Here is a 20,444-nt window from a genome sequence, read left to right on the forward strand (position 1 = left end):
TTCACCTAGAGGTTTATCTGATCGTATCAATAAGTATAACCCTTCACTAGTGGAAAAAGTTACACTTGACCATTTTTCTCTGTAAAGCAACACCTAACATTTTACAGTAAATGTGTTGTACTTCACTTTCTTTATGAATTATGGGGTTTATATATTAAGTAATCTCATATAACTTTCCAGGCGACTAATGAGGAGAAAATGAGAAAGAATCTTGTAAAAGCACTTTGAAAATCATAAAAATTCAAAGATAGGGTGTATTATTATTTTCTCTATGAATCATTATCTCCACCCCACCCCACCCCACAGCTTTCCACCAACCAGGGAGGGTTTTTCTTCTCTTTATGTCTCCCTCTACTCTCCTGCCTATTTCAGTCACTGTCAATTGTCATCCGTAGCACAGAGTGTCCTAATGATCTCACATTCTGGCAGGGTTCAGAGAGGGAGTGGAAACTTGACTCATCAATTTCCCACACACCCAACTCTTACTATGTGGTAGGCATTGGAAATCTGAGGATAAATTCAAGATAAGGTCTGTGCTCTCAGGATTAAAAATAATAATAATAAGCGATAGATGATAGATAAGAATATAGTAATTTCCTTACTAGGATAAGTTTCTGAGTTTTATTTGTCCATAATATTTCTAGTCTTTTAAAAATAATATCCTCTATAGCCTTTTTAAAAAATATATTACTTTTTTTTTTAAGATTCTATTTATTAATTTGACAAAGATCCACAGAAGTAGGCAGAGAGAGAGGAGGAAGCAGGCTCCCCACAGAGCAGAAAGCCCAACATGGGACTCGATCCCAGGACCCCGGGATCATGACCTGAGCCAAAAGCCGAGGCTTTAACCCACTGAGCTACCCAGGTGCCCCTCCTTTATAGCCTTATAGCTAATGTAGTCTACTCGTCTAGTTTATTAAGACCAAGTTCAGATACACTCTGGGGACTTAGATATTGAGATATGGATTCTAGCAAGAATGAGATAAAACAGACTATTTTTTATAATCTCTCAGGATTATTTTATATAGTAGGTATATTCCTCAAAGGGTATATAGACGAATGTGATTTTTTTTCCCAAAAGGCCTTTATATTTTTATACATAGAGAATTTTTATGAAGTTAAAATTAATTCATAGTGTTAGTTAGGGTTTCTGGGTGGCGCAGTCCGTTGAGCCTTGGACTCAGGTCCTGATCATGGTTTCAGCTCAGGTCATGATCTCATGGTGGTGGTTGGGGATAAGGGTCCACTGAGCCCTGCACTGGGCTAGAGCTCAGCGGGGAATCCATCCGCTGGAGTTTCTTCCTCGCTCTCTCTCTCATATAAATCTTTTAAAAAATTAGTGCTTAATATAAATAATCTATTTGTTGAATTTAGATTTCTGTATATTAGGTTTTAGGTAAAAGGGGAGTGTACTGACATTCTGCACTTGTATTTACATATTAAAATGTGCTGTAATGGTGATTGTATTCACAGTGCATATGTAATGAGGCAAAGGAAAAATGAAATTGATAATTTGGGGGGAAATGGTGGGTTTTATAGGACCATTGTTGCTTTTGACAAAAAGCAAAGTTTTTTATTCCTTTATTTTCTCCATTTGTATTTTTAAGTTGCCTTTTGAGTTTCTCATTGAGTTTTCATATTGCATCCCTTCCCCCATCTTGATACAACTGAGGCTGCAGTTTCCCAACAAGGTCCAAAATTGAGATGCCTTATTACTGGGGAATCCTACAGAATCTTTCTATGGACTCGAGAGCCTTCTGTGTTTCTAAGAGACCAGCTGTCTGTTTCTTCCACTTTCCCCTCCTCAGTAGCTCTCCACAGAGTGTGACACTCTAAATCTGTAATTCTCCCCTTTCTATTAGACTAGATTTGATCTTCTTAAGGATTTATTTGTTTATTTGAGAGAGAGCATGACCAAGCAAGCTGGGTGAGGGGCAGAGGGAAGGGAGAGAAAATCCACAAGCAGAACACCACCTGCCCCACTCAATTGACTGAGCCACCCAGGCACCCCTCTATTAGATTTTAAAAGAATATCTCTAATGAACTTAGCACCTAACGCTTTCCAAATAGAGTCAGAAAAATGTACTTATTGTCGACCAAAGTTATGCATTTTCTGATACACTTGTAATGCAGAGATAGCTTTTATTTTTTTTTTTTTAAAGATTTTATTTATTTATTTGACAGAGATCACAAGTAGGCAGAGAGGCAGGCAGAGAGAAAGAGAGAGAGAGAGGGAAGCAGGCTCCCCGCGGAGCAGAGAGCTCGATGCGGGGCTCGATCCCAGGACCCTGAGATCATGACCTGAGCCGAAGGCAGCAGCCCAACCCACTGAGCCACCCAGGCGCCCCCAGAGATAGCTTTAAATATTTACGTATTGTGTCCAGTGCAGAGAAGTACAGATACGATTTTGAGTGGTGAACAAGAGATGTGGCCCGAATGCTGGCTAACACAAGCCCTCGGGTGCCACCGGGTCACATCAGCCTGCTCCGGGCTTCCCCATTTCAGAGCAGATGATATCCAAGCATGAATTTTGAGTTCAGAAGTTGCTGTTTTTAATATGCTTTGTTTTTGTCAATTATTTCTTGTCGTTTCACAATCCAGTCATTGTGGTCTTCCAGATTCTTCCACAAGCATATGGCCAGAAACATCCTGACTTTGAAGTCATCAGAGAACAAGGAGCATCAGAAGGAGACAGATTAATTATGTAGGAGAAAGTGTCGTTTTACAAATACTGTTATTTTTATCCATCTTTGGAAAGCAAATACAGAAAAAGGTTTCTAAACAGTGATTGAAAACTGTTTGCAAAATGTGTTTCTTGCATGCCAAACAAAGATTGATTTCCCCCTTAGAACTAGATTTCACATGTACTCAAAACTGGTCACAAACCTTCAGCTAATATTGCTTATTTTTGAATTTCATTCAGTTTACTGGTTGTTTTTTAATATTCTTAGGTAATTTCTCTTGGAGCTCAGGTTAAAAGCTGTTAGTTTCCGTTTCTAGAATTAGAGAAGTTTTGTTTTCCTTTTTGTTTTGGCGGGGTTTTTTTTGTTTGTTTGTGTTTGTTTGTTGTGGGTTTTTTTGAGAGAGCACATGCACATTGGGGAAGGGTTGCCTAGGTAGGCAAAGAGAGAGGGGGAGAGAAGATCTTAAACCGGCTCCACCTTCAGCCTGATGGGGATCCATCACATGGTCTCAAGAGCACGACCGGAGCCAAAATCAAGAGTCAGATGTTTAATTGAGTCACCCAGGCCTCCCAGAAATTGTTTTAAATGACCGAAATTAGACTTCTTGATGAAATTCTGAAGGCACTCAGTTGTGTATTACTTTGAAAAACTGCATATAGGGCAATCCTTATTTACAAATTAGAAAATCAGAGGGTTGCTATTCCTATCGTTAATAAGTCACATCTTACAAAAGGATGTAATAGCTTACTAAAATAGAGTACCTGGTAATTTAATCATTTGTATTCAGTTTCCAGGAACTCAAGTAGTAGTATCAAGTTATAATTACAAGAGCACTAAGTCCAGCATAAAAATACCTTGTTCTTTATCTTTGCCATTAATTAACTTGATCTCACAGGGTCAGTGGATCACTGTGAGTGGTGGGAAGTCCTAGAGGTATTTTAAGGACAGTTCAGAAAAGTAAAAATTATATACTGGGCTACTGGGCCATAATCATTCTTTTTTTTTTTTTTTTTTTAAGATTTTATTTATTTATTTGTCAGAGAGAGAGAGGGAGAGAGAGCGAGTACAGGCAGACAGAATGGTAGGCAGAGGGAGAAGCAGGCTCCCTGCCGAGCAAGGAGCCCGATGCGGGACTCGATCCCAGGACGCTGGGATCATGACCTGAGCCGAAGGCAGCTGCTTAACCAACTGAGCCACCCAGGCGTCCCCATAATCATTCTTAAAGTTGGTTCTTTAAGGATTTGTATTAACAAAAGGGTCTTTTATGAAATACAGCAAGTACACAAGATTTTTATAAAAACTACAGCAGTCTGTTTTGTTGAGAGATCCAGACCATGAAGATCAATCCATGTTTAGCAAAAAAGATTTTATTTATTTAAATGACAGAGAGAGATCACAAGTAGGCAGGCAGGCAGAGAGAGAGGTGGAAGCAGGCTCCCCACTAAGCAGAGAGCCTGATGTGGGGCTTGATTCCAGGACCCTGAGATCGCGACCTGAGCCAAAGGCACAGGCTTAACCCACTGAGCCACCCAGGTGCCCCAATGTTTAGCAAGATTTAGAACACAATTATTAGCACATATTTGATGTTTGTAATAGTTACTGTGCTAAATGAGAGTCCAGCATAATCTAAAGAAATGACTCCCTTTTCCAATTGTTCAAATTAACTAAAAGATTTTATAGAGCCAAACCAAACATTCTAGGGGTGGGGATGTCTATATAGAAGGCTTGTCTGAGCAACTGCTAGGCAGTTGGAATAGCTGAGGATACCACCAGACTGCTGGGCCAGATGGGGCATTATATACTTCCTGCAGGAGGAAGTTTCCACACTTCCTCCAGGAGGACGAAAGGAGTGTGATAAACTGGCTACACCATATGTCTGATGTGACAGGTGGAGGAAATGATAGGGAAGAAAAAAAGAGGTGACGGTGGGAAGGCATCTTTGGCAAGTTTAGTCTTTCCATGTTAAACAGAGGCATGTAGACAAGAATGCTTAAGTACTGGTGAGCGTTCAGCCGCTGGGTCAGTGTGTACCCCTAGTACAGCCCACCCAAGTTCCTTACTGACTTGATGTTCCTTGATGCTGTTTGCAGTTCTCCTGCTTTGCTAGCCTCCCTTGCAGCTAGATTGCGTGACACATGTCTGACTGATAAGGCATATGGGAATTCCTGGGGAATGCGATTAGAGGGAACAGACTTGGCTGCTGTTTTCCTTTCCCTCCCCTATCTTTGGACCTTGAAAATCATGAAAGCTGAAGCTACAGCTATAATGAGCTTTCTTTTGATTCTGAGGAGAAGGCTCAGAAAATCAAAGGGCCTTGAGATGCTGGGCTACCGCCAGGCTTGGCTCCTCCAGACTGATGTGAGAAAACCAACTCCTCTTTCTGTGCTTGACTTACTTGCAACTGAACGCATGGCTGAGTGATAAGTAGACGGTTAATGCAGGACATTAGTGAGAGGTAGAATTGACACAAGAAGTTAGTGCCATATGTGGGGTACTTGATTTTGCAGCTAAATTTGATTTGGACTTCTCTGTAGTCATTCAGCTCCTCATGCACACTGAAGATGATGATTAAGCATGTGATTATGTTCCGAGATGACAGGGAAAAGATACAGGATAGTTGCTACTGAGGGGATGGTAGAAATGGAGAAATCAGACTTTTTTTTTTTTTTTAGATTTTATTTATTTATTTATTTGACAGAGATCACAAGTAGGCAGAGAGGCAGGCAGTGAGAGAGGAGGAAGCAGGCTCCCTGCTGAGCTGAAAGCCCAATGCGGGGCTTGATCCCAGGACCCTGGGATCATGACCTGAGCCGAAGGCAGAGGCTTTAACCCACTGGGCCACCCAGGCGCCCCAGAAATTAGACTTATTAAAGAGATTCTTGAAAGTACGCGTGTCTCAATTACTGATGGGGAAGCTGAGGGCTGGGAGAATGTTGTGGAGAATGGTATATTATCTTGAAAGTAATGAAGATGTAAAGGAAATATAGGAAGAAATGCACAATGGATTTTTATTGGAGGTCATGTCTGGGAAGTGGGAACATAGTGGCCAGGGCTACTAGTTAAAAATGTTAGTGATTTATTTTTTGAATGTTGGGAATTTTATACTTTTCATTTTTCTTCGCTTTACAGTAGAATTTAAAAATAAACATGCATTCCTCTTATTAGATGAATTAAGGATTAAGAAGGAAAGATGTAGAATGTAATGTGATATCAGAAATAGGGATCAAGTTTTGGCGGAAACATGTGCCCTATTTTAGATACATTCAGTCTGAGATAACTAAGGTCCTATGATTATGAAATAAAAATGTATGCCTTTTGGTAAGAATTCACAAATGAGACTTAAATCTCCTAAGCGGATCTCAGCCTTTCCAGTGCCTTGGAATCTCCTGGAGAGCCTTCAGTGAAAATTGATGTGAACTTCCACTCCTGAGTTCCTTTCATTTTTTTCCTGGAGTTTTTGTGCATCTTGGCTACAGCATGGGCAGTGACATTTCCTTAAACAAAAAAACAAAAAACTTCCCAAGTGAACCAATTCAGCAGCCAGTGTTGGAAACCGTTGTTCCTCGCCGTTGCTAAAATCTTCAAGGGAGATAGTGTAGAATGGTGAGCCCTGAGTGACCAGTTAGAATGTTGTGGGTAAGTTTGAAGAAACAACCAGCCAGCCACTCCCCTGCCCTTTCCCTGTGAGGTTCTGGTTCAGTTCTGGAATGGAGTGTGGTTTAGTGTTTCTAAAAAGCTTTGTATTTAAATCCAATGTATAGCCAGGGCCGAGGATCTCTGATGCAGAGGAGGAAATGTAGAGGCTTAAGGAAAAAATTAAGTGTTACCCAGATTTTTGTATTTTGCCACTGTCAAACTATCTTTCTCCCCCTTCCTGCTTTGCTCCTTCATATTTTTTAAAAAATTAAGAAAGAATGGTAGCCATACCTCTAGTATTATCCCTGATGGCTCCTTCAAATTGCCTGGAGTAAAGGTAAACTGGGTTGTTTTAATTGTTAGCAGCCTCTTTGGTAAAGGTTCCTGGGGAAATAAGGAAGATGGGGTACAGTCTTTTTTTTTTTTTCAAAGCTTATTTATGAAAGAGCGTATGTGCAAGTGGGGAGTGGGGAAGAGGGAGGGAGAGAATCCTCAAGTAGACTCCTTACAGATCCTAATGTGGGGCTTGATCCCAGGACCTCGACCAAAATCATGACCTGAGCCAAAATCCAGTCAGACACTCAACTGACGGAGCCACCAAGGTGCCCTAAGACAGGGTACACTCTTAATTGCATGAAGTCAGAACCCATGGAGAACTGGAATGTTGGTCAGTAGAGCATGAAGTAACTAGTTTTCTTGGCCCAGAGCTTTCCACTGTTCCAGCAGCCACAGTGCCTCTGTGACATCTTCTGCCACTCCATTTTCCCCACATTTCTTGAATCCCTGCCGCACTGAGCCTTCCCGGTTCTTTGAACATGCCAAGTGTATTCCCCTCTCAAGACCTGGGCCCTTGCTTCCTCTCCCTCAAACACTTAGCCTCTAGATATCTACGTGGCCTACCTTCTTTTTTCATTCAAGTCTATGCTCAAAGGACACCTCATCAGAGAGGTCATTCCCAACCCTTTCACCAAAAATGGGTTTTTCTTCCCCACACTATCCTTCTAAGCAGCTTTCATTTGCTTCATAGCACTAATCACCTCTTTACCTCTCTTTATCCACTTAATTCTTTATACTGTTACCCTGCACTAAGAGAACAGGACTTTACTTGTTTTCCTCCCAGAGATTCCTTTGGGCCTGTAACAATGGGTACACAGTAGCTCAGCAAATAATAGATGGGGTGAGTAATACTTGCTCACAGCGGCTGCTTCCTGTCTGTCCATGGCTGATGTTGAATATGCTGAGGAGGAGGGACTGAGCCACAGGCATCTTTGCATCTCTTGTGCTTGCTTAGTGCAGTGCCTGAATCATTGTGCTGGTGCAGTCAGTGTTCACTGAGTGAATAAAAAGGCAAAATACTAAGAATAATAAAGCAGATATGGAAGAAAGAGCAAGAGAAGGAAAAATTAAAAAGCTGTTTTATATGAGGCTATAGTCTTGTTTTTAAATACTATGTAGATTGTTATTGATAGAAAGTATATATTCCATGGCCTATTGGTTTCATGGCAGGTGGTTATTTATTGGAGAGTATAGAAATCCTGAAAGCTGTAAGTATCATGTATAGTTGATTTCTTGATTATCTCATGGGAGAATGGGTTAGCTAATGACAGAAATAACAGAGAAGGTGATCTTTATTTTACTTTTGAAGAACCATACAAAGTATTCTTTCTGTCCGTTCTGTCATTAGGGGGAAAGGCTGAGGTCTGTTGCCTTTGCAATATCGAAGACATACCCGAGCTCCAGCGAGCAGGAGAAACTCACGTCTTCTACTCACACTCTCACTTCTCCCTCTTTACCGACTCTCACCTTTCTGTTCTGGGTCTTACTGTTTTCCCCTGTTACTGAGAAGTTTTTATTAGTAGTTTTAATAGGTGAAAATTTGCATTGTTTATGTAACTCTAGTGATATGGTTACAGATTTTTCTTAGCCCAAGGCTAAGAAAAGCCACTAAAAAAGCCAACTAAAGCCAAGTCCCGAGTGCTTCGTTGTGCAAGAGCACTGTGAAACCATTCACGTAATGAAATGTTTATGTTAGAATCTCACTCACTTTAAACCCTGGCCGTCTTCTGCGGATGAGCCTGTCATCCCTCAGGGAGTACCTGAAATCAGCCGGATGTTATTTTCAGCACTTAAGATGTACTGTATTGTGTGTGTGAGGCGCTGTGCTAGGGTTAGAGATTTCACTGGAATATCTACTCAGTTCTTGTCCAAATAGTCTAGAGGGACTGGCAGACTTTTTAATGGGTCAAATAATAAATAGTTAGGCTTGAGGACCATAATTTCTGACATGATTCATGGACAATGCCATCGTTAAAGCTAAAAGAACAGTGTGACTGTATTCCAATAAAACTTTTATTTACAAAATAGACCAGAAGGCTGCATTTAACCTTCTGGTGAAATTTGCCCAATATCCTATTTGGGGGATGAGGTCTAGAGGATAAAGGGAGAGAAATGGGATTCAGGGAACAAAATAATTGAGCTGGAGTGTATCCCTTTAAATAAATTCTTTTTCTGCACTCAATAAAGGGTTTTAAGTTAATTTACTTGGATTAAATAGTGGTAAAAGAAAGTCCATTTGCCTCCAAATTTGGCATTTTATTGGCATATTCCAAAGTAACATTACTAAACCTGAAAATTACAGTAATATGTTATCTCTAGTGCCTTAGGCTTCCCTGTAATGTGAGCTTTTTTGTTGTTTTAGAATACATTCAGCTGAATATTATAAAAATGAAACTGATTATCATTCATAATATATCAAGTGACTGAGGCATGTGTAAGGCAGTAAATTAGAAGCGATTGGATTTTTGTTTAATTTTTATGTATTTATTTATTTTTTTAAGAGCATGTGCACAAGGCAGGGAAGGGGAAGGGAGAGAGAGAATCTTAAACAGGCCCCCTGCCCAACCCGGAGCTCACACGGGGCTCAATCTCATGACCCCGAGATCATAACCCAAGCTGAAATCAAGAGTCAGATGCTTAACCGACTGAGCCACCCAGGTGCCCCTGGGATTATTTTAATATAAAGATAAGAGCTGATGATCTAAAGGAAACTTCTGTACTTGATTTTGGGGGGCAATGAGTACTCTTATGGAGTTGGACCTTCCTTACAACCTGTTAACAAGTTGAACCTCTCCCTGGCTAATATTGTTTTTACTGATCAAAAAGCTCCTTCCCCTATGGTTTGTTGGCTGACTACAGCTCTTGTGAAGTTCGAGATGGTACTGTGATTGGGGTGTGTGGGTTTGGCCATGTGTAATGTGCAAGCTTGGCTTTGTGGGGAGTTGGTGTAATGGTGCTGTGTGAAGTTGTTTCCTATTACTCTTATTTTTCTTGCTTTCAATAAGAGGTCTTTTGTTCACTGTTTCCTCAACACAGAATAGAGGATTTATATCTTGGTATACATTCTCTACTTCTCTGTTTTCAAAGAGGAAAACATTTGTTTCATTCTCTTCCTTTCTTCTATGATGTACCCAGGGGATTTTGAAGGCTTGTGCCAAGAATTCTTTGAGGGAGCTGGAGTACAACCATCACTAAGAGATTTGATTCTTAATGACTTTAATTTTAGTTTAACAAATCATTATGAGTATTGCTGTCATTATTTTAGAAGACACCCCTTCCCTCATTCCTGAATGCTTGATAGAAGTCCTGTGGTGAGAACGAGGAAGGCATGTGTTCTTCTTTTTCCATCATTTTACCCGTTCTGCTATTTTGTCCCTGTTTCTAAATATCACTGCTCTTTATTTATTAGTCTGTGTACAGTAGAGATTTCAAACAGCAAGCCAGGTTCTGAATGCCAACAAGATTTGTTTGGCTCACGTAGTGTTGTTAAATTTCCGAGTTCGTTGCCAGCATTTGAAAGTCAACTGATTTCACTTTTTTGCAGCCAGTGACCTAAATTTTGTCTTTTCACCCTCTGTATTATGCAGCCAGGGGATGTCCAGTAACTTTTCTTTCATGGTGCCGATTTTTCTTCCTCAGGCGAAAGATCTCATAATCACACCGGCCTCCATTTTAAAGGAAAAACCAGACCCAAGTACTCTGGTGTTTGGAACTGTGTTCACGGATCACATGTTGACGGTGGAGTGGTCCTTAGAGTGTGGATGGGAGAAACCATGTATCAAGCCTCTTCAGAACCTGTCCTTGCACCCCGGCTCCTCCGCTTTCCACTACGCGGTGGAGGTAAGTACAAGGAAATCTGGGATTTCTTGTGCTGGGCCTTCGCTGTGAGGACGACGTAGCTCTTCCGCATAAACTAGCTTTGGGGCAGGATGGGCTTTCTCAGATGTACTCGAGGAAATCATAAATGTCTTCAGAACTTTTTCCATAGACCGATGGACTGAAGGTACGTCTTAACTCATCTTTCGGATAGTCTTGAACTTTTCTTTATATCAATAAAAAAATCATTTGCAGCAAATGCAAGGATGGTAGATAAGAAAATTCGCACTCAAGGGCACCTGGGTGGCTCAGTGGGTTAAGCCGCTGCCTTCGGCTCAGGTCATGGTCTCAGGGTCCTGGGATCTAGTCCTTCATTGGGCTCACTGTTCAGCAGAGAACCTGCTTTCCTTCCTCTCTCTCTGCCTGCCTCTCTGCCTACTTGTGATCTCTCTCTTCCTCTGTCAAATAAATAAATAAAATCTTAAAAAAAAAAAAAAGTTTGCACTCAAAAATCCAGGACTGTTAACATTTTACTGAGTCCCTTGTCAGATCTTAGGTCTTAGGGCTTCCTGCATGTTTTTAGGACCAGCATTAACATGTAGGGTATACGTGTTAAGAGCCTTCAAGCATGAGTGAAATAATTATAAGCATAAAATGCTAAATATGTTGAGAATACGTTCTCTAGCCCTTGTCAGGATACACACTAAGATCCACAATACACTCCTCATTCCCTTCACTTGCATTTTATTTTACTCGTTTTCAATGTGTTGGACATCTTTCCCAGAATATTGGGGTACTGGAAATAAGCAGTGACCTACCTATTAAGGGAGTAAAAGTAGTAGATATTCCCAACAATAATGGTAAAATTACTTGTGGTTATTAAACTCCGGCAATGTGCTCTGCACCTTATGTGGGTCATTTCATTTAATTTTAAGTGAGAAAACAGTTAAAGCATTCAGGTTCTATAGTCAGACTTCCTGGCTCAGATTCTTTCTCTGTTGCTCCATAGGGAGCTCTATGACTTGGGAAGCTTATTTAAAATCACTTTGTGCTTCCAATTTCTTTACCTAGAAAATTGAGGTAGGGATAATACTTACCTCCGAGTGCTATTAGGAGGATAAGGTAAGGTAATTTGTTTAACTATATACAGCCGTTCTTGGGGCATAATGAGAGCCCAGCTGTTAGCTATTGTTGTTAACCCTTAAAGCAGCCTTCTCTCTTATAATAGCAGGTTCAGAAAAGTGAAGTTTCTCAGCCAAGATAACATAGTATTACGGGAGGAGACAGTGTTCCAATGCTGAGTACTACTCCCTGTGACATCACTCCTACACATAGACACTAAAATTATGAAGAGGCCTGTCCAATTAACGTGTTTAAAATTATAAACTTGGGGGCGCCTGGGTGGCTCAGTGGGTTAAGCCTCTGCCTTCGGCTCAGGTCATGATCTCAGGGTCCTGGGATCGAGTCCCACATCGGGCTCTCTGCTCAGCAGGGAGCCTGCTTCCCCCTTTCTCTCTGCCTGCCTCTCTGCCTACTTGTGATCTCTCTGTCAAATAAATAAATAAAATCTTAAAAATAAAATAAAATAAAACAAAATTATAAACTTGAATAATTTGGAAACCTGTTCGATGCCCAGATGTCTTCAGAGGATGTTGTGTCTTTAGTTTCCATCCCTAGCTCTATGTCCTCACTCTATCAACTTGGATGAGCTCTTTCGTTATTTGCTCCAAGCCTCAGTCTCTTCAACTATAAACTAAGAGTGGTAGCCTCGCCTTTGCCTGTGTCACAGGGTATAATAAAGGGAATTGAAAGAAGGAATATGGCAAATCTTAGGGCATGGTCTCAAACGTAGCACATGTCCTTTTCTCAGAGTTTTTGATTTACACCAACTTCCCATGCCATGTTCATGCCCGCCTCTCCAGGGACCACACTTTGAGAACTGGAAGTACACGAGAAAGGATTAATGTGATTTTTTTTTTTTTTTTAAGATTTTATTTATTCTTTGACAGAGAAACACACATCAAGAGAATGAACACAAACAGGGACAGTGGGAGAGGGAGAAGCAGGATCCCCACTGAGCAGGGAGCCCGATGCAGGGCTAAATCCCAGGACCCTGGGATCTTGACCGGAGCCAAAGGCAGATGCCTAACGACTGAGCCACCCAGGCATCCCAGGATTAAAGTAATTTTTGAAAGCTAAAAGCAATATTGAGAGCCACTGGTTTTTGAAAACTTGTTGGAAATCTAATTAGTTAGAATGCTAGTTTGCTTGGTTTTACCAATTTAGATTTTTGTGACCAGGATAGTTAAAAAAAATTTTTTTTAAATTAATATTCTCCTTTGTTAAGTAAAAATTGAAAACTTTTCTACACTCTTTTTAAAAAATTTTTTTAAAAAATTATTTATTTATCCAACAGAGATCACAAGTAAGCAGAGAGGCAGGCGGGGCGGTGTTGGGGAGCAGGTTCCCTGTTGAGCAGAGAGCCGGATGTGGGGCTTGATCCCAGGACCCTGGGATCATGACCTGAGCTGAAGGCAGAGGCTTTAATCTACTGAGCCACCCAGGTGCCCCAAACTTTTCTACATTCTTACTGTTTCACTTACAATATGGATACAAGAAGTATTTTGCATGAACTGGATCATATATTACATCAGTTGTCGATTCAGTGTAACAGATTAATGGCTTAAAACAGAAACCATCATTTTCTTTTTCTCTTCCATGCTTCTGGGGGTTGAATAGGATGGTGTAAGTGGTTCTCACTTGGGGGTCTCACATGCAGTTTCTGTCAGATAGTGACTGGGGTTGGAGTCCACATGCCTGGGTGGGGAAAATCAGAAGGATGGGGGTGAAAGCTGAGGCTTTGCCTGCATCCCTCTTTCTCCATGTGGTCTCTCGAGTATGGTGGCTTCAGAATAGTCAGACTCGGTACATGGCACCATGGGCTCTAAGCTGTGTGTCTCAAGACACTGAGCCCACATGGAAGCTCTAGTTCTTTTTATGTCCTAACCCCCCAATCACACAGTGTGACTTCTGTCGTAACTATTACCGTGGCCATCATAAAGACCTGCTTATGTTCAAAAGAAGGGGATCCACCTTTCTTGACGAGGAACATCGAGGTTCTAGAAGAGCAGGTAGGACTGAAAATATTGTGTGACTGTTTTTGGAAATACAGCCGTAACATGTATCAGTGATAAATGGGGAGGTAGAGAATGCATTTAGTTTGCTTTTTGTAGATTGGGCTCTTGGGTTTAGCAAACAAAAATATTAGGAAATTGTCATAGGGATTTAGAAAGTGTGATTGCCTTGCGCAGAGAAACAATCCTGGAATTTTCTGAGGCATGTTTGTTTGATTTCCTATTTACTTGCCTGTGCAATGGAGATTGAGTGTCTACTCAGTTCCCTGGGAGTGCAGTGTGCTTAGGACAGGATGGCGAGCGAACTGTCCTCCGTATGTACTTTTTTTTATCTTTTAACCCCCACTAATAGGCAGATAGTTTATTCCAAAAATTTTCTTCCCAAATGTGTTTGAAACATTCACGTTTTAGGCTTTTTCACAGGTCTACTCTTTCTCTTATACTGACGTACTTATGGACACTACATTATTGGACACTACCCAATTTTTAAGTTCACTAAGATTTGTATTGTTTTAACCCAAAAGTGAATATGAGCAGACTTCTTAAAAGTTGTTCTCCTCCTTTCATAAACCCTATTGATGATAGTATCCATTTTATCTTGAGATCTCCAACTACATGTCGTTTTTATTAATTATGAAAGTATCATTTATTTATTTTTATTTTTTAAAGATTTTATTTATTTGATAGAGTGCAAGCAGGGGGGAGCTGCAGGCAGAGGGAGAGGGAGAAACAGACTCCCTGCTGAGCATTGAGCCAGATGTGGGGCTCCATCTGGGACCCTGGGATCATGACCTAACCCAAAGGCAGATGCTTAACTGACCGAGCCACCCAGGTGCCCCAAGAAAGTATTTTTTAATAGATACATATGTGAAGATTTCAAATAGCAAAATAAGAACCATGACTAGAGAACTTGGATAAAATAGGAAACTTGATAATAGTTTGTTTTCAGGTTGAGACAGTCAAAACACAATTTGACAAAAAGTGGGTAACGTATGTACTATTATTTAATGAATACTTACAAATGAGTGCTTTAGATTTTATATATCTCTAACACTATACTTTTGCCTCTTTTTGAAATTGTGTGTCAATGGAAATATGTGTATATGTGTGTGTGTGTGCTCCGGCACACACACACTGGTATTATTTGAGCTCAATATTATGTAAGAACTATTCATCCAAGACCAACGTGAGCATCAGTGGGGTCTGGGACAAAAGTGCAAATAGAGATCTGGGGTTCACCCACTCTCTCTGCCTGTCCTGGCTCCATCCTGTGCCACAAGAAGCCTCACACACATATGTGTAGATACCTACACCATGTGCGAATAGATGACCCTTGGCCATCCGTTGGTCTTAAGCCTGGGCACACCAGTATTAGCTACCTGTTTTCAGTAGGGTGGGCCTAAGGGGAGTCATTCAGGCTCTGAAAATGAGATCAGAGCCATTTGGACAGGGAATTCAGGGAAGTGGGTCCTTGGAGCCTGGTCTAAAAAGATGGAATTCAGGATTTAGGTGACTGCTTGCCCCAAGGAAAGGTCACATCACAGCTGGAGGAAGGCAGAGGTGAGAGGCTGTCTAAAGTGAGCTCAGGACAGAGGCCCAAGTTGCTTGGGTCCAAGTGTGGTAGGGACCACATCCAGATACTCCTGTAACAACAGTATGCCATTATGTGAATATGTTCAGTCAATTTTTTAAAAGATTTTATCCATTTATTTGACACAGAGAGAGAGATCACAAGTAGGCACAGAGGCAGGCAGAGAGAAGCAGAGGGAAGCAGGCTCCCTGCTGAGCAGAGAGCCCAATGCAGGGCTCGATCCCAGGACCCTGAGATCATGACCTGAGCTGAAGGCAGAAGCTTAACCCAGTGAGCCACCCAGGCGCCTCTATTCAGTCTATTTTTGATGGACATTTGGGCATTTTTTCCCTGCGAACATCCCTATACATAGTATGCTGGTGTACTTGTTCGTAAATTTCTTTAAGCCATTCTCAAAGTGTGGTTCACAGGCCCCAAGGCCCCCTTTCAAGGGGTTACCAAAGTTAAAAGACTTCACTTTTTTTTTTTTTTAAAGATTTTATTTATTTGTTAGAGAAAGAGAGAGAGACAGAGCGCAAGCACAGGCAGACAGAGTGGCAGGCTAGAGACAGAGGGAGAAGCAGGCTCCCTGCCAAGCAAGGAGCCTGATGTGGGACTCAATTCCAGGACGCTGGGATCCTGACCTGAGCCGAAGGCAGCCGCTTAACCAACTGAGCCACCCAGACGTCCCAAAAGACTTCACATTAATACCAAGACTGTGTTTTTCTTTTTCATTGTGTGTTGACATTTACAGTAAGACTGACACCAACTTCTGCTAGTTAGCCATTTTACTCTTTACTACCAAGTGTGAATGTATAAAGAATGTCTGCTTTGCTGAAGAATGTTCTTGGTGAAGTGGTAATAATTATTTTTTTTTTTAATTTTTTTTTTTATTTATTTGACAGAGAGAGAGATCACAAGTAGGCAGAGAGGCAGGCGGGTGTGGGGGGGTGGAAGCAGGCTCCCTGCTGAGCAGAGAGCCCGATGCGGGACTCGATCCCAGGACCCTGAGATCATGACCTGAGCCGAAGGCAGCAGCTTAACCCACTGAGCCACCCAGGTGCCCCGGTAATAATTATTTTATTAAATTTTGAGTAAATGGCATTTTAATCTGTGTGATGAAATAGCATCTTTGCCTAAAGCACTTCTACATCCTTAAATACTACAGTTGTCTCAAGGAAGAGTAGTTGTGTGATCCACGTGTATGTGTGTGTGCCATGCACGCCCATGTTGTGATCCGAACCGGCTCCTTTTTTTCACCCAGAACCAGTTTACTTGAAAGGACAAAGTATGGTTATTCAGACTGGGCATTTGCAGGTGTCTTCTTGAAAATGAACAAAATGAGTCTGTAACTTCAAGCAAAAACAGTGGACCGTATTTGTTGCCATTGGTCAAATTCTAGCTTGCCTTTTTTTTTTTTTTTTTGTTTAAGATTTTATTTGTTTATGGCAGACAGAGATCACAAGTATGCAGAGAGAGAGGGTGAACCACGCCGGCTCCCCGCGGAGCAGAGAACCCGATGCGGGGGTCCATCCCAGGACCCCCAGACCATGACCTGAGCCAAAGGCAGAGGCCCAACCCACTGAGCCACCCAGGCCCCCCTCAAATTCTAGCTTTCAAGTAAAAATTAGGATTTTGGAAAATTTGTATCCACCATCGCTAGCTTGAGCCTTTCCACTATTAAAGAATTTTTCGATGATGTTAGTGGTAATATTAACAGATTTTTTTAAATATGTTTTATGGAAAAGGTGTTAAACTTTGGAAGATCTGCATAACTTGAACTAACAATTTCCAAATAACCATTTTGTGACATTACAAATTTATGCATGAGTTAAGATCCATTCAGAATGCAAGACAGACTGGCTTTTGATGTGCAAAGACTAGTTTGGCTAGTCTGAACTGCAACCCCCAGAATCTGTCTTTCAGTCTCCTTTTAGTTAGAATACCGACAAGACATTCCTCTGTGAGTGTTGGAGGTTAGAGGGAGGCATGACCATTTCATGGCATACACATAACCTTCTTCTAAGTGTTCAGTCAAGTACTGATCTAGGTGCGGTGGTGAAGGAATTTTGCAGATGTGATTGAAGTCCCTAATCAGTTGACTTAAAATTAATCAAAAGGGAAATTATCCTGGGTAAACCTTAGGACACATAGATAGACCCAGCTTTCTTTTCCTCTGTCTCTCCCTTTCTGATCGCCGCTGCCACTCGTGCCTGCAGGTCCCAGCCTGCTTGTCATTTCTGTCCCCGACGGCCTGTCTCACAGATTTTGGACTTGCTTAGCCAGCCACCACATTCACATTGCCCAATTTCTTACAACAAATCTGGTAATAACATAGGTATCTCCTGTTCTGCTTCTTTGGTTGAACTCTGATACACTAATTTAATAAATTAACAGAATATAAAAACCTCATTGATAGGGCTTCAAATTCCTCAGTGCAACTAATCTTCAAGGAACCACCACTTGTCAACTTTTGAAGTGGGATCAGAGAAGAACAACCAGTTACCTGAAAAGGCTATCAAAAATACTCTTCCGGGCGCCTGGGTGGCTCAGTGGGTCAAGCCGCTGCCTTCGGCTCAGGTCATGATCTCGGGGTCCTGGGATCAAGTCCCGCATCGGGCTCTCTGCTCAGCAGGGAGTCTGCTTCCTCCTCTCTCTCTCTCTGCCTGCCTCTCTGCCTACTTGTGATCTCTCTCTGTCAAATAAATAAATAAAATCTTAAAAAAAAAAAATACTCTTCCTTTTCTCAACCGCGTGTCTGTGTGATTTTGGAATTTTCTTTGTGTACTTCAGCCAAAACAATATACTGCAAGAGCAAAAGCAGGTTATAAGAATCCAGTTGTCTTTCATTAAGTCACCTATGAAAGATTTGCAAATGAAAAACTGTCACACTTACCAATAATCCTTTTGGAAAATATAGATAGTCTTCATTAAAATACGTTAACATGTCATGGTTTATTACTGTTAAATTTAATGGTTCACTTCTAATTTCTAATATGGTAATTATAGATTAACTGCACATAAAAAGCTTTTGGGGGTCTTTATAAGTTTTAGAAGTTTGTGCTTGATCTTAGCCAAAAGACCAAGAAGTGATAATAAATTTTAAAAGTTTAAAGACATCCTGATGCCAAAAGATTTGACAAATACTGTGTAAGGATATACCTAGGAATAGCACTACCAGTCATCAGAGGTATCTTTAATTTTCTGTAGTGATTTTAACCATTTTATACCCACAAGCCATGAATAAGCATTTTTATTGTTCCAAAACCTGACCAACTCTTAATATAATCAGATTTTAAAATTTTAGCAACTTTCATGTAATGGCATCTCATTATTGTGATATTAATTTCCAGTACTCTAAGAGGTTGAACAACTTTTCATAGGGTTACTAAGCAATTGGATATCTCCTATTTAGAGTGCCTGTTCAGATCTTTTGTTCACTTTTCTATTGTCTTTTTGATTTGTGGAAGTACTTTGAGTATCTTAGGTATCTTCTTCTAAGATCTCTTACTTTTTTTATAATTTTTTGATGACAAGAAATACACTTAAATCTTAAGTGGAATTTATCAATCCTTGCTTTATATTTGGTAGTTTGGGAATCTTGTCTAAAGATTCTTTTCCTAACCTCATATCTTAATGGCATCTTTCTGTATTATTGATTTTGTCTTTCACAGGAAGATCTTTACTCCTAGAAGCTGGTTTTTATATAAGTAGGGGTCCAATTTGTTTTTTTCTCCCAGTGGATACCCTGTTGAATAGCACCATTTAAAAGGGACTATTCTTTGGGGCACCTTGCTGGTATAGACGGTTAAGGGACCGACTGGTTTCAGCTCAGGTGGGTGAGCTCAGTGTCATAAGATCAAGGATGGTATCGGGTTCCATGCTCAGTGCAGTTTGGGATTCTGTTTGGGATTTTGTCTCCCTCTCCCTCTCTCCCTGCTCCCATACATAAATAAATAAATCTTTTTTTTTTTTTTTTTTTTTTTTAAGTACTGTTCTTTTTTTCTCTCCTTTTTTCCCTGCCTCCTCTATCACATTTGTATGGGTCTGCTTCTGGGTCTTCATTTTCATTGCATTGTCTATCTGGATCTCTCTTCTGTTCTGTTGTTGTACTTGTCTATCTGCACAAATGTCACACTGTCTTGATTTCCAGTGTATGGAGTCTTGATGTCTGCCTAGGACAAGTCCTGCTTTCCCTCTCAGGAATGCTTTGCATCTTCTCAGCCGTTTGCTTTTCCGTATCACTCTTAAACTCTGTTTATCAAGTCAGTCAACTTTTGTAATTTAGTTTGTTCAAAGAAAATAAAATGCCCTGACCTGATTTTCAGTTGGATTACGTGGAGTATATAAATCAGTTTGGGAGAATCAGTATCTTGATGATATTGAGTCTTTGGATCCAGGAGTGTGCAGTAGCTTTCTACATTTAGTTAGGCCTCCAGTGACTTGATAAGGTTTTATGTTGTCCTTATGCATCTTCTCTTCTCTGAGGCCCTCCCTGCCCCCAAATAGTCCTCTCTTAAGTCTATCATAAATAGTGTTTTTATTTTCTGTTACATAGGAATATAATTTTGCATTTGGTTACCTTGCCTAACCAAATAATTTCAAAGGAGGATGTTGGTTTTTCTGGATTTTCTACATATTTAATCTTATCTATGTTTTATAATCTGTGACAGTTTTTTTTTTCTTTTCAACCCAATGCTTTTTACATGATTATTTATTTGATATATTTGACTTATTACGCTTGTATAGTATTGAATTAAAGTAGTCACAGCAGGCAATTTGTGATGTTCCCACTCTGAAAAGGAAGGCTTTAAATTTTATCATTAAGCACAATATTTGCTGCAAGTTCATTGTAGATATTCTTTATCAATTACCAAAGTTTCCTTCTTCATTATCTAGGAAACTTAGAAAAAAAAATCTCAAAAGAGTGTTTAGTTTTATCAGTTGCATTTACCACATCTAATGAGATGATCATATCGCTTTTTTCTTCATCAAGGCTATGAATATAATGAATCTCATTAATTGATTTTTCTTTCTTTCTTTTTTTTTTAAAGATTTTATTTATTTATTTGACAGAGAGAGATGAGAAGCAGGCTCCCTGCTGAGCAGAGAGCCTGATTTGGGGCTCGATCCCAGGACCCTGGGATCATGACCTGAGCCAAAGACAGTGGCTTAACCCACTGAGCCACCCAGGCGTCCCTCATTAATTGATTTTTCTAAATGTTAAATCAACCTCTGTTCCTGAGATAAGTCCAACTTTGTCATGCT

At 40.5% G+C, this 20,444-nt stretch overlaps 1 protein-coding gene across 4 annotated transcripts in view; it reads left to right on the top strand.

Moving 5' to 3' along the window:
* Nucleotides 1-20,444, top strand: part of BCAT1 (branched chain amino acid transaminase 1) — a 109,632-nt gene that overhangs the window by 34,086 nt on the left and 55,102 nt on the right. For all 4 annotated transcript variants that reach the window (XM_082738525.1, XM_082738527.1, XM_082738524.1 and 1 more), the window contains one exon: nt 10,296-10,496. In XM_082738525.1, the coding sequence (XP_082594651.1) occupies nt 10,296-10,496 (201 nt within the window). The remainder of the gene's footprint in view (nt 1-10,295; nt 10,497-20,444) is intronic.

The sequence above is a fragment of the Mustela nivalis genome (genome assembly GCF_964662115.1).
Source record: "Mustela nivalis genome assembly, chromosome: 7".
NCBI lineage: Eukaryota > Metazoa > Chordata > Mammalia > Carnivora > Mustelidae > Mustela > Mustela nivalis.